The 15,155-nt window shown below is 36.5% G+C and overlaps 1 protein-coding gene across 7 annotated transcripts in view; it reads left to right on the forward strand.

Annotated features, from left to right (window-relative positions):
* Positions 1-15,155, forward strand: part of RALYL (RALY RNA binding protein like) — a 387,048-nt gene that overhangs the window by 264,596 nt on the left and 107,297 nt on the right. The window contains exon 1 of one of the 7 annotated variants that reach the window (XM_067290602.1): positions 7,909-7,929. The exons of 5 other annotated variants lie outside the window; for them this stretch is intronic. Coding sequence is in view for 1 of the 2 variants with exons in the window: in XM_013942856.1 (XP_013798310.1) it covers positions 11,534-11,561 (28 nt within the window). In the remaining variant the exon portion in view is untranslated. Of the gene's footprint in view, positions 1-7,908; positions 7,930-11,532; positions 11,562-15,155 lie in introns of those variants that run through there. One more of the 7 variants, XM_013942856.1, reaches the window with a different exon arrangement.

A 15,155-nucleotide genomic window follows, 5' to 3' on the forward strand; every position in this document is an offset into this window, starting at 1 on the left:
TGGAATCTTGGTTTAGATTTAGAAAACTATTTGGGACACAAACCTTCTATCTGTTTTAATGGAGGGCAGTGTGTTTAATCCCATAATCTGAGAATTTTGAAGCAGACCCATCGCTTCATACTGTCTCAATTCTCTTGTCAAACGGGTGTTTAGAAATAGCGTGAAAGTAACTAAGAAGTTTTATTGCCAGATGGTGACGACCTCATCAAGATAAAATAAAAGATGATGAAAAGTCAGCCAAACTATCAACCAGACTGTGTAGCAAAATAAATTAAAACCTATCAGAGTTAGATAAAACCTGGCTAAAATCAAATTACAGATGAGATAAGAAAGATGCCAAGACTAAAAAACAAACAAACAACTCCCCCCCCCAAACCCCACCCAAACATTACAATTGTTCAAAAAACAAAAGAAAATCAGCCAAGAACAAACTGGTCAAGAACTGAGGAGGGTTAGAGAGGAAACTGATCTAAGATGAGAAAGAACAAACTTGGATCTTATGGCGTATCAAAAGCAAATGAAAGGAGACAGAATGGCATTCATCTGAGATGGATTTACAATTTTCCCACTTGCCAAAGCGGAAAGGAAAATGTGTTTTGCCACTGTAGACTCTATCATATAAAATATCTAAGTGTAAGTGTCTGACGTTTGACTGTTTTTTTCTTTTTTTTTCCAGATATTTCAGAGAGGAATAGCTTATTATGCCTGGTTTAAAATAATAGCTAAATGTTCCTCAGACTGAGGAACAGAAAGCTTTATGTTATTGCTGCCAGTCTAAAGGGACCTGTACTTACTGTGCACAGCACTTTTTTAGAAAAAGGAAGAGCTATCAAGTATTCATAACTGCATTATTCGTTTTTTGGAACTGGGAACAGAATAGAATTGGCCAAGTTTCACTCAAGGATTATATAAGACAGTCTGAATAATGAGGAGGGAGTTAAAGTTGGGAAGGAGCTGCTCTTTGTGTAAAACCATCACTCTAAATTGCAAAGTCGAAAGTTCTGGCTCCCAGCGTATCCATATATTGTAGCTGCTCTGAATTCTGTGGATGTTACCCAAATGTAATTGAAGACATGGTGTAATTCTGAAAACTCTGAAGGGTATTCATACTGTGTATCTTTACGTGCCTGATTTAGCTGACCAGTTTGTCTAGGTTCTCAATGGTCAGTGAAACAAGTAATTCAGAGCAGGGGTCAACCACAGGTAATTTTGTTCCCAGCTGGAGAAGCCCCTCCATTGCCAATAGTGGAGGATGGTATTCCTAGCTTCCCTAAAAGTAGCTATCATAAAATCACAGAATGGTTGAGGTGGGAAGGGACCTCTGGAGATCATCTAGTCCAACCCCCCTGCTCAAGCAGGGTCACCTAGAGCACGTTGCACAGGATCGCGTCCATGCAGGTTTTGAATATCTCCAGAGAAGGAGACTCCACAACCTCTCTGGGCAACCTGTTCCAGTGCTCTGTCACCCTCACAGTGAAGAAGTTTTTCCTCATGTTCAGATGGAACTGTCTGTGTTTCAGTTTGTGCCCGTTGCCTCACGTCCTGTCACTGGGCACCACTGAAAAGAGTCTGGCCCCATCCTCTCGACACCCTCCCTTCAGATACTTGTACACGTTGATAAGATCTCCTCCCAGCCTTCTCTTCTCCAAGCTAAACAGGCCCAGCTCTCTCAGCCTTTCCTCATAAGAGAGATGCTCCAGTCCCCTAATCATCTTTGTAGCCCTTCGCTGGACTTGCTCCAGTAGTGCCACATCCCTCTTGTACTGGGGAGCCCAGAACTGGACGCAGACTCCAGATGTGGCCTCCGCAGGGCTGAGTAGAGGGGTAGAATCACCTCCCTCGACCTGCTGGCAACACTCTTCCTGATGCACCCCAGGATACCATTGGCCTTCTTGGCCACAAGGGCACCTTGCTGCCTCATGCTTAACTTGGTGTCCACCAGCACTCCCAGGTCCTTCTCCGCAGAGCTGCTTTCCAGCAGGTCAGTCCCCAACCTGTCCTGCTGCATGGGGTTATTCCTCCCTGTGGTACTGACCATTAGATGCTTAAAATTGGTTGGTGTAAATTCCCCCTATGTCATGCTAGTCTTCTCCCAGTCAGAAATATTCCCTTAGCATTAGGTATGCTGAAGGACTAATTTAGACTGAATCTTGGCTTGTGCTGGGCCATATGATGAATGATATAGCTGGAGATACAGGACCACAGGTAAGGCTGGAAAAAGCTACAGGATGTCATCTAGTCCATTCCCTAGGCAGGCTCCTCAGAGATCTCTAACCTGTTCTAAAATCCTCCAGTGATACAATTTTTACTGGTTCTTAGGCAATGTAGCTGCCCTTACCAAAAGCAAAGTTCTTTTCCAAATATCTAATTTAGATGTCCATTGCTGAAGTTTATGACTATGACTGCTTGTTCTACACTCAGAAGAAAGAGAAAATGGTTTGTTACTCACTTCTTTTTTTTTTCTTTTTAATCAACTTTTTACATATCTACAGACTGTTATAAATTATTTCTACTTATTTTTTTCCCTTAATCTTCTATGATTCTTTAAAGTTCCTTTCTTTACTATTATGCAGAGATTTCACTTTCAGACATTCAGATGTCAATTCTAACCTTACATTTGTAGGAAATGTTACTGCAACCTTTTGAAAATGTTTAGGCACAGAAAAATGCACAAATGCATTTTTAATGTAAATCTTTTGATTTTTAGTTTAGCTTTATGATTCTTTGCACCTAACTAGTTATATTTGAACATTCAGGGTTGCTAATGCCATATTCCCTACTTGTGAGAACAACCTTGGGTGCAGTTAAGCAGTCAGAGGTTAAGAAATACAAAAACAAAGTTCCTGGAACAATCTTATTTCAGTCTGTTGCATTTAGATCTTAATGTGGCAGTCACATTCTGCTTTTTTTCCCCTGTTCCTTCTTCACTGAATACATACGATTAATTGCACTTTAGCAATGAATAAGGGTTTGATAGAAAGAAGAGTGCTGATTTTTCTCCCTGCTGATCTTGGAGCAATTGGAACATGTTGTGAACAAGGCAAGGAATGGAAAGAAGAGCCAGTAGGGGCTCCTGCCTGGGGATGAAGAGGCAGACATTTTTTTCATACCTGTGTGAACATATTATAAATGGTAATGTTGACATCAGATAAAAAGAGCTCAGTTTAGTGAAGGAGGCTTGATAGTGAATTCCTTAAAGATTAAAGATAAATGCTAGAGCAACAATGAGACAAATGGCATTCTAATGAAGAACCTTCATTGAAAAATAGAAAATTGCCTATGGTAAACATAGGGCCAGTACCTTGGGGGCTTTCTCTTGCTGTCTGGAAAACAATCTTTTCTGGTGAAGTGTCATTACTGTCTGATAGTCCTGAAGCAAAGCAAAACCGGTCAGCAGAAATGTAAAAGATAATAAAGAGAAGCAACAGCCAAATTGTTTTGTAAAAATCAAACAGTTCCAGCAAAAAGTCATTTCTTCTGATGTCTTTTCTAAATTAGTAGATGATGGGAATAGTGTGAATGTAACAAATTTAATAGAGCTTTTGATGAATATTTGAGATTTTCATGAAGTCTTGCAAACTGCATATTGTTTTGGTTATGAACACTTGAGCAGAATAAGAACTGGCAGAAGTAAAAGAAGACTCTTAAAATAATCTTTTGGGATTTAGGAAAAGGAAGTACTCCTGATTTTAATGTATTATGCTATATGTGTATTATATATATATATATTTTTTTTTGTAACCAATGGAGCCTTTAGATGGCATCAGCTGTGGATTGTATGCTAACAAATAGTGGCCTCCTTGAGGATATTGAAAAAGTTCTAAGTCATATATCTTATTCTTTGCTCTTTTCCTATAACTCTTCCTGCAGTGAATCACAGGTCTGCAAAGAGGATTTGCCAGGTGGGATTCCTTCCTCTCCCCCTCAGTGGGGGTTTCAGTGGGTCTCTGTACTGGTTCTCCTTCACACAGATGAATCCCCTTGTGCAGAGTCAAGACTTGATAGTTCAGGTTGGGACCACTTTGAAACAATGGTCCTAAGCATAAAAAAAGAACCAGAGAATATTGACTATTCTGCAAGGGCAGAATATAAACTCTTTGGGCTTGGTTCAGTTGCCTAAATATATGTCTAGAGCCATTTAAGAAGCCTTTGGCTTCAGCTGAGTGCTCTAGAAGATTATAGGTCTCCCATAGGTCCTATGTGATATTTTCTGGCACCATGTGGGTGTCTCAGATACCCTATGGCATCAAAGTAGTTCTAGATGTCAATGTTTAGGCAGCTGAATTGAGCCTTTTTATCTAAAGGTGACATTAATCAAGTTTTTCTGCTGTGGCACTCTCATCAGTCTTCATTTTTCCCCACTCATGGACTGCTTCAGGAGTGCAAGCCAGCTGTGTTGCCTGTTGAACCACATTGCTGAAACTCCTTGATCTTTATTTTTGGTTGTAAGCATGTGAAATACATATTTAGATCCTTTCTCTTGTTTGCAACATCTAGTTAAGAATTGTGACAGTGTTAATCAGTAGTATGATTTGTCTGATGTTTAAGCTTTGTCCTGATAACATTATAAAAAGAATGTTATCATTAACATGACTTAATAGCTACATGACATTTCTTGGTAAAGTGAATTTTATTTATTTAGTATAAACACCATCTTAAAAAGTATTATTGGTGGATAATTGTCCTAATTTTTTACCAGTAAAAGGTGTACACACATCAAGTATGTAATTTTTATACATCAATAAATTGTATCATATAATGTTTATTACTTGGGAGAGGTTAGATGTTGACCCCAACACATATTATTTACTTCAAGAAAAAGTAATTCTTATTATATGTATTTTTTCTTAGTTATCATCATAAAAATAACCACATTGGGAACCTTAGATGGATATTATTTAAGAATACTTTTTGGGTGCATTGAATTAAAAATTTAGAAACAGCATGCTTTAAGCATTCCCTCACCTTCTTTTCTTGTCTAAGATCTGCTCATTGAAAGTAAAAGTGAGGATACATCCTAGACTAAAAGTTTATTGATGGGTAATGTGGCACATTCAAGTCAATAGGTATATTTATGAAATATCTATATCTTTTCTTTTCCTTTGCTTAGGAAACAGTTCTAAAAGTAAATTGTAGTGTTCAAAGAAAAACTTATTGGGACTTGTAGGGTGGGGAGAACCCTCTGGAAAGGTAAGGACAATCACTTCAATCATTTCCATGAAGACAGAAACGGGAGGCGAGAGGTGGTGCAGAATGTGCAGATGTAGATGTTTTTAATTCTTTTACCACGAGCAACAATGGACCAATAAAATTCTTTATAGAAATTCCCACAGACTATTGTAAGAATATTTTAAACTTTTTAAAATCATTTGTGAAGCTGTAGCTTTGCACAAAAAGTAACAAGCTTATATGTGATTGGGTGTTTTTTGTTATTGAGGGGTTTCATTCATTTCTTTATAAGTCGCCAAAATTACTACATTTAACCAGTCATATGCAAGATTATGACACTTTTTTATAGCTGTGATAGCATGACCATGACTTTTAAACTTTTCCAACAGAGAATAATAACACAGAGAAATAAGGGGGCTGCTTTGCCCACTGAAAGCTAGCCAGCACATTCAGGTGTTGTTTTGCAATTATTATTATTTTTTAAATCAACAGACCTAGAATGATTCACCAAACATAGCATACTTGCATTACTTTTAGCAAATTCATTTAAATGTATTGAAGAAGTAATCAGAGTGGTAATTGTACAAAGAAAAACCCATACAGACTATGTATTCAGGGATCATTAATTTAAAATAAATTAATTCTTATCCCAAGAAACTTCCATTCAATTTATATTTTTATATTATACCATTGCCAAGATATTTGCATAAAAAATACATACTTGCAATAGAATAATGCACATAAGGGCACTGGAAAACCATACACATTCCTGCCTGTGTATGTATAATATAATATGGAGAGCTAATAATAAGTGTCTAGGTTAAACTTTTAATAAAAATTAATGAGAAGTTACCATTAACGGTAAGTAATAGGAATGAATCTTATTGTTAAGTTCTAATGTGGGCTGAGAAAAAGGACTGAGGACATCTTACCACAAAAATGAAAGAAGGAAAATTTGAACTGAATAATAGAGATGAAATCCTTCAGGTAAAAGTAGAAAACAAGCAAGAAAAGGCAGCCAAGATGGCTACATGAAGCGGCAAATCTAAAGACTGTCAGGTGATAACAGTTGCAACAACATGTGCTGCTAACCTGTGCTTGTTCTGTTCTGTTCTGCTGTGGTCTGAGTCAGATCACAGAACTGATTCAGCTGGAAATTAACTCAGAGTAAAAAAATGAAGCAGGTAAACTGGGGGATTATCCTCAGCACATATAAATCACTGCAGAAATACTGACATCTGTGGAAATAAAATACTCATTGCTATTTGAGTATATAGCATGTAGCATCTTTTTATTCTGTACAGACATTTTGTCTGCCACTATTTTGTAATGATTTACCCAAAATTTTTCCTTCCCTTTACTGTTCTTTACTTTGCAATTTCCCACCTTTCTGCTGACCTCCACAATAGAGATAGTGTCATTTCAATTGTGACATTTTCAGATGACTGTAGTTGAAAGGTACTAAATAAATCTAAAAAATTTCTCCAGTGCTTTCTCTTTCTTTAGGCTACGTTTTATCTTCGGCTATGCTGATACAAATCCAAAGCAAGTGAAAAGATATGTGGTCAGGTTTTGACAGAGGGAAAAAAGTAGATGAATAGAGCCAATATACAGTAAAGATTTCATTTCAGTAGGTAGATATGTGTCAATGTGAGCCTATGTGAAATACTGAGCAACTGAAAGGAAAAATAAATGATACTGCACAAAACTAAAAATGGTTATACTGGAGCTATAAACAAAAATTTGAGGGGAAAAAATTATGAAGCAAGTAGAGTTTTACAGTGTGGAGTCAAGTGAGACATTTCTTTTAACTTTCTTGTGAAGAAAATAACTGTAGGTCAATGGTTTTTAGATGCTGCTCACCCTTACTATTTTTGGAAAGGTTTTTTTCTACTTTCCCCACTGCCTTTAGGAAAATGTCTGGATTCTCAGAAACGGTGACATACAGGTATGTAAAAGATCATGTAATGCTTCTGGGGTTTTTTTGTTTTTTTTTCCCCATGACCTTGTGATTCAACAGATTAGCAGGTAATGAAGTAGTTATAAAAATGAGCAAATGCCAGAATGTTGCTTAAATAACTTAAATTACTAACAAATAGAAATCATTTAAAGTAGTTCAGAAGTCAACACAGGCATGGAGAAAGTTCGTATTATTTCTATGTTATATCCTGAAAAACCTATGAGCTCAAGCTGGCAGTCAGGATTGCATTGATCAACATATGTTGATTTCTTTTGTGTTGCGTACTAATTTTGCTTGAAGATTTAGTCCGCAATATTTTTAATTTCCTCATATACATAATTCTAAGAACCTCTCAGTTAAAGTTAGTTTTCATTTGTTCATGAAGGCGTTTATGCAGTTTTGGTTTTATCAGGACTTTTTGAGAAATCTTGATGTCAGACTAGCAAATAGTACATTAACCCATTCTGTCTGATTATATGATTCTTTATGCTCTCGGGATTTTATTAGCTGGTATCAAATACATTGGGAAAATTATAAAAATAAATATATTTGGTCTCTGAGCTTTCTAAAGGAGAAAATAGTTAGACCCAGTAGCATCTCCCCTAGATTTTAGGAGAATGGTATTACCCTGCCTTTCTCTGAGAGATTGCTGGTTACCTTCTGTCAGTGAGCAACTGTCTCACTGCAAAGCAGAAGCCTGAGCTCATCTCTTTTGTCTCTGTGTTCAAGGCAATTGCTTCTTAGAAAGTGGAATTTCTTCAGAATGACTATGTACAAGAGCAAACGCAGAAACCAAAGATGTAAGTAAATCATAAACTTCTTTTAATGTTCTCATAGAGGAGGGAAAATAAATCTCCTATTTCATTGCAAACCATGTTTTACTTTACCCTGCACCGGTTAAATAACACCAGAAAAGCAGAAATAGTATTCCGTCCCAATTATCCCACTGTATTTGTATGTTAAGTGCATGAAAGAGCTTTAAAATGAAAAATTAGCTCACTTGTTACTATGGAAACCCTCAGTAAGTAATTGCTTTATAAAATCAAAAAAAAAAAAGAAATGGAGATCAAATGTAAGTTTAGTTCAAATCAGCATCCTTTATTCAGGGTTTAATGACTGGCTAGTTATATCCTTTGCCTTGAAAGGGTTGACATGCTTTCACTTGGTGGACTTCTTCGTGTGGCTCTCTTTGGGGAGCCACTGGTACCAGAACTTTAATGGCAGTTATTTTCCTTGGCCACAACTTTCTGAAGAATTAATTAGTTTTGCTTAAACCACAGAAATAGAAATTAGAGAGAAGGGGGGGGGAGGGTAGGCTGCATGTGTCTGTTGTGTATTTAAAAGACACTCCATCACTGAATATTCACTGGCTTGTAAAATGCCTGACTTTCCAGTCAAGCACCTGTTTGACTTTTTAAGTTGCTCTGGCATCAGTTGTGGGAATTTCAGTAACAGTATTGTCTCCTCCAGGACATTACGGAATAGTGACGGAGCCAAGTAAAAATGAAGTGCCCTGGGTCAGGTCATGGAGTATGTGTTACTGTAAGGAAATCTAGCAAGAGGCCAAGTTGTAAATGGAGACCATGTTTGAGGCGGGGAAAAAAGATATTCCATAAAGAAAACTGCCCTGTAGGGACTGTGTGCTTTAAGGGCAGAGACAGCAGGAGGGGAAGGAATATCAATTCAAAAGATGATAAATTTGGACCTTATTTGGACAGGAACACTGCTACTGGTCAGAGTTTAAAGGATTTATACGGTTTTATCACTGCCCTCAGTTTCTGGTCCTTAGAACTTAACCTGTACAGGTCTCCTTCAGTCTTTCTCTCCCAAAACAAATGGATGTGCTGCATGTAGAAAGTTTTCAGGACACATCTCTGCTAAAATCTCTGCAACAGAAATCAATCTGCTTCACATTCAAATAAAAATAATTATCATGAATTTTGTTCTTGTAGCTGCAGTGAGAGTTTTTTTTTTTTTTTTTTTTTTGTATACAGGCAGATTGTAACTAATCTAGTTCACTTTAACATCCTAATTACTATCACAGCTATTACATAAACAGGGAGGTCTTTCTATAGCCAGCTGCGTTCTTGCATTCTGTCATATTCAAGTCTGGTTATGGTGTATAATAGTGAAATTTGTGACTGAGTATTTGAGTCATTAGGTTTTTATTTGTCATACGGTTACAGTCATTCATGACAACTTTGCACAAGATGCTTGTAAGAATGCTTTTATGAAGTGAATGAACCTTCTTCCCCTTCCTCCTCCACCCCCACCACCCCAAGGAAAATCTGTGATTTACCAAGAGAAATAAAAATAAGAATGAAGTGTAATTAGAATCAAGTGTGTAATTATGATGGTGACTCTTGCAATGATTTTGTTTAAACAAGTGTCTCTTTCTTAGGAACCTAATAAATAAACTATCTCATTACAACAGTCTCCATTAAATTAAATACCTACACTGTATACATGGATGCCTTATTAATACCTCTTAGTTAATTAGCAAGTGCAAAAGTCTTAGCAGACAAACAAAACAATTTGGTTAATTTTGATGTTTCTTCTATTCATACCACTCAAAAGATGTTTGAGGGATATATTTCATCTAAGCAACTGTTATTCTAAAATACAAGGGATAATGGTAGCAGCTGTGTTGAACAGTAGACTACTACATTTTCTGCCCATTACATTTAACACATGTTGTGTATTAATCTTGAAACTGTTTTTGGTAGCACTTAATAATAATGAAAGATATTTAGTATATATTCTCTACTAGATGCAGGGAAAACCTTCATTTTTTTATCTCCTCTCTATCTCTCAATAAAATGCTTGAACATCTGGCATAAAACAAAACTGAGCTTTGTGGCTTTTTGTTATTCGTTAAATTTCTGCTTCTGAATGTGGTAAATGCTGAACTGTATTGTAAGCAGTGCTTTCCCAACTTTTTTTTTTTCTTTAACATATAAAGAAGGGTGTAAAGCCATTTTGTACTTCAAATAATTTGAAAGCACACCAGATCAGAGAGGAAGAGAGAAAAAATAAAGGGATGATGACCTTTTTCTAACATAAAATATAAGTAATAACTATTTGCATTTTCTGCCCCAGATACATAACTAGTGATAGAGGAGAGATGCAAAAAATGGGTCTACTCACCTGTATGTTTGTATGAATTGGCTAAAAGTTCCCTGTGTATTTTCTCAGCTGCAGCACAGTACATAACACTTCTAAGTTCAAAACCAATCTTAACGCTTTGCTTGCACTGCAGCCTTTGATTTTAATTCTTGCCACAGTGGCATTCATATTAAGAATTAGGATAATCTTTGCTGTTGAAATCATTTTATCAAAGTTTGTAATGCATAACTGTTATCCTAATGAAAATTATTTTTAGTTCTGAATTTCACTGTTCTATTCTAAAACCATGCGATACTTACCATATGAATGAATGTCTAAGATTTAGCACAATAGAATGAAGCTATTTACTTAAAGTAGGGGAGTAATTCATGTATTTCATTTATTCCACATATGATTGTAACTAATGAGAATTAAAAACAAATATCGCAGTGTGATGCTTTTGGATCAATGAGTAAGAAATATTAAGTAGTAAGGCTATTTCTATATGGGCATGTGTATGTACTTACACACACACACATACACACACACAGTCTGTATGCATGCATGTGTATGAATACTCAAATTAGTAGCATGCTTTATCCTTATTACAGGACATTATCAAATAATGATAAACTAGATTGTCATTTAATTTCACAGACCTAGGGATTGAGTGTACTGGTGAGAGGAATCCATTGTAACAAATAATGTGATATAAACACTGAAACATTGGCAAACACGTCTGGTACAGCCTTTCTGAAGTAAGAAATTTTAAATCTTAGACTGACCTGCTTTGGGGCGCCAGCTGTTGAGGAGGATGGTCAGTATAAAGCTTCCTGGATCTTGTTGTGCACATGTGGGGCATTTCCACAAAGATTCTGTTGCACTGGAGATTGCACTGTGACAGTCAGTAGCATCCTCTAGAGATGCTAATGTCTCCAAGTCTCCACTCTGGAAGAAGGTAGCATTTTTGACTGAGATCTTCCTTGTAGACTACACTGTTAATCAAGGCTGGTTGCTACCTTATAGGCAATAATGTTAGGATGAATGGACTTACTATAAACACACTTTAAGAAATTAACATTATTTATTTATTCATGGCTAGGATAACATCTTGCCCTCAGGAAAGCTCGCGTGATGGAGGGCTGTGTACAAACAGAATGAAAAGACAATCCTTAATGATATTTCAGTTGAACATAATACATTTGACTCAGAAGAATACAAGATGACAGAGAGACAATAATGGCCAGCATGGGGGGCAGCTGTGGTCTGTGGACAGTGTGCATCAGCACCCTGGAGGACATGGTAGAGCAATGCCTGGAGTACAGAGGTTAGTATGAGACTTCTCTGCTACACAGCTCAATTGGGATTTGGAAAGTTCAGGCATAGGTGGAAAAATTAAGAAGAAAAATGTCTTCTCTTTTGCTTTCTTCATCTTCACTTTCTCAGTGCTTCATGGGACCTTTTACACATGTCACTAGTGACAATCAGAGCACAGTGGCAGCTGAGGCAAAAAGCAGTTACTTTTAAGTATTAGAAACCATTGATAAAATCAGTTCATAAATACAGCTAGATATTCTGTCCTTTTCCAAGGGATTAACTCAAAGACACCAATCCCAGACTCCTCCCTGACAATATGAAGAACCCTGTCAACATCAAATAGCCTTGAAATTGTGTACCAGATGCTTTAATGACTTTTGCCATGGATTGGCTACCAGATCCGTGTAAAATAACTGTTTTCATTAGATATTACAGCTTGCTTAGCTGACATAGTCATTGCCACAGTATTTTTTTTTTTAAAGTATCATCCAGACCTTATGAAGATTCTGCTTCTCTTAAAAACCAGCACATGACTGTATAGACTTTAGCAGATGACTATATAGACTTTTTAGAAGGGAATAAGGAGAGGGGAGGAGTCACACTTGTTTTTATTCTAATGATTTCTCTCTCCTCACAGCAGACATATCACACTTTTACAGGTAACTGACACATGGATTACAATTCTTTGCAGTCAGTCCCCAATTTTATTTTTCCAGTCCTAGGCTTCCCTGCATGCAAAGTGATGTAGAAAGTAGCATATGAATTTACTAAAGTGTTAAATAAATGATAGTAAAATGAAAGTGAACCCCCCCCCCACAATTTTCATAAGTTATGTAGGTAGCTACAGCAGTATAGATTGCATATAACAGTCACAGAAGGTCCTACTATCTTTGCCTAAAGCTAATGCAGTGTTTAAAGGTGTGTTGTCCAGTGTTTTGTTGCGTGTTTTGTTTTCTATTTTTGAGTTTTCTTGTCTTGTGGAAGAAGAATAACATCTGATGACAAACTCTGTGTAATTCCAGTTTGAAGGAACATTTTGTCCTGTCAACATTCTCTGACCCATTGCAGTGCCTGCTATATTTTCTTTTATTGATAAGTTCCCACTTCATCTTTTCATCATAGATTTGCTGTTCTCATCTTTGTCCACTTACAGATAGCATAATCACTTTAAACTTTAAAAATAGAGTTGGCATCTGTTGAGCTTTGTTATATCACAGTTTGATCAGTCCATGATTACTTCCATCTCTTTTTTGCCTCTTAGGGCAATAAGAAGCCCCCAGCGCTCAGTCAGCTGCTCCTCACAGAAAAAAAGCAGCCTTAATACAGAGTATGTTAGGAGTTAAAGTGACTGGAAAACCAACGCTCACTGGGGAAAACAAGTGTAGTTACTGACCCAGATACATATAAGAAAACTCCACCTCATTCTGTAAAACATCAGAGACTCAAACAACAAGGGATTGTCTCTTCAACATGATATGGAGACAGCTTTCTTCATGTAAAGCTATCCCAAAATACGGCCCCAGGATATTCCTATTGCAGCATACCTTTTGAGGAACTAAAGTTAAGTGCCATTAAGCGTTTCAGTAATAAGGGTGAGCAAAAAAACACTACTGACCTGAAGGACTACAAATACCATTGAATATTCACATCACATGGATAACCTTTTTATACAAAGAAATGTAATTGCTCCTCAACAACTCAGGAGCTTCAAAGAGAGAAGCTCTCTTCTCATAGCTTTGAAAGGAACTCGTTGTGATCTGAGAAGGCTGGCTTGTTTGAAATTATTCATTTCCCAGTGTCACTAATAGTAAACTTGAAACATATGTCCCTCAGTGAAGCATGCAAGGTAAATTAATACAGATTTTTTTTTTCTTTGATACATTTTCACGTGTCATGTTCAGGTGCCCATGAACAAATCCCTAAAAACAGCAAGTGTAATGACAAAAAAATTGGAATTTCAAGTAAAAAAAATAAAAGGATTTAATTGGTATTATGTCTACAAGCCTCCCACTCTGTCTGTGAGGTTAAATTAAGATATATTGGGTAGATGCTGCATGTATGTCAGTGAAATACAGATTGATTGCAAAACTGTTTTATGTCAATAGGCTGCTTACATTGAGAGAGAAAAGATCATAGGTTATTCTAACAAAAAAAAAATACTGCGGAAACAAATCTATATTCTTGGACAGACTTTCAGGATACACAAAAATGTGGAAAACTGCACACATAGAATTTTAACTAATATCATTGGTAAGAATTACTGAAACTTCTGCATCACTAATACTTCCTTCACTGCAAAATAACTTTTATTGTTCTTATGTTAGAAATTACTTCTAAAGCAGAGACTGTTTTTCTACTTCTGGACTACAGGTGACTCAAAAATATTACAAGGTAATTGTTTCGAAAAGCGTCTTCTGAGAGATTAATAGTCTGACCAAACTCTGCATGCCGTACTCATGTGATGCTCCCTACTGCTCTTTGGGATCTCTGCTGAAGAAAAATAAAATTTTTGTTCCTATGGAGGAAATATTGGAAGGAAATATTATAAGTGAGGAGAAAAGCTTGGGAAATCAAGAACTTGCAATCACTCTTGAAAATGAGAGGACAATGAATAAACAGTGTCAGTACAGATTCAGAAGTGACTTCTAAAAAAAAAAAAAAAAGTTTGAAAATAAAAGTCAGACGGAACACCTGAAATGCAAGCAGAGAATGTGGCAAAGAAATCCAACAAGTCGTTTCAGTTTTATAGAGGACAAATCTAGGGCAGGGGAATAAAAAAAAAAAGAAAGAAAAAAAAACCTAATAGTAGCTTTGGCTTCATTAAAAAGGTTATGGAATTAATGTAGGGAGGAGTTCATTTACTGTGCGTAAGAATATCAGTAGAACAGTAGACAATAGCAAAGTCTCAACAAAATTAATAATTGGAAAGCTAGGGAGATCTCATAAAAATACATCAGCTATTGTTAAGGGGCATAAAAAAGGAATTATTATAAAATATGAACATATGCAAATCATGTACTTTGGATTATGTGATTTCAGGAGTATTAGGGGAGTGAGCAAAGGAATGTACTGTACCATTAACAGTTTATATTTGAAAGGCCAGTGAAAACTAAGAAGATATCAGAAATACAAATGTAATACTGGTTTGCACACACATATTCAGTTCTAGTTCTCAGCTCTCTCAGACTGGGAGAAACTATTACAATGTTCATCAGTAAAACAATTTATCAATACTGAAACAGCACTCTCTGTGTGCTGGTTATTCTCCCACGAGGAAACAAAACTTACAAGTTCTGGGACTGAAGCATTCTAGTAATGACCTGAGATCTGGAAGAACTGGTGGTGTTAGAAGGTAAAGTTTGTTAGAAGGAGAAATAATAGATTCAAGGTAGTCACAGTCTAAAGCGATCTATGTAGAGTGACAGTTCTGGCTCTTAAATTGAGCAAACCAAGATCCAGTGGCTAGAGCCTCAAGTTAGAAGAATGCAGGCTAAGTAAAGATGTACATTTTTTGAGTGCAATTAATCATAGAGATACTTACTAAAAGCAAGTGTGGTACTGAGCAAGTTATTGTTACTGAGCAAGGCAAACAGAGTATCTTTTA

This window comes from Apteryx mantelli, chromosome 2 (assembly GCF_036417845.1).
Source record: "Apteryx mantelli isolate bAptMan1 chromosome 2, bAptMan1.hap1, whole genome shotgun sequence".
Taxonomy (NCBI): Eukaryota; Metazoa; Chordata; class Aves; order Apterygiformes; family Apterygidae; genus Apteryx; species Apteryx mantelli.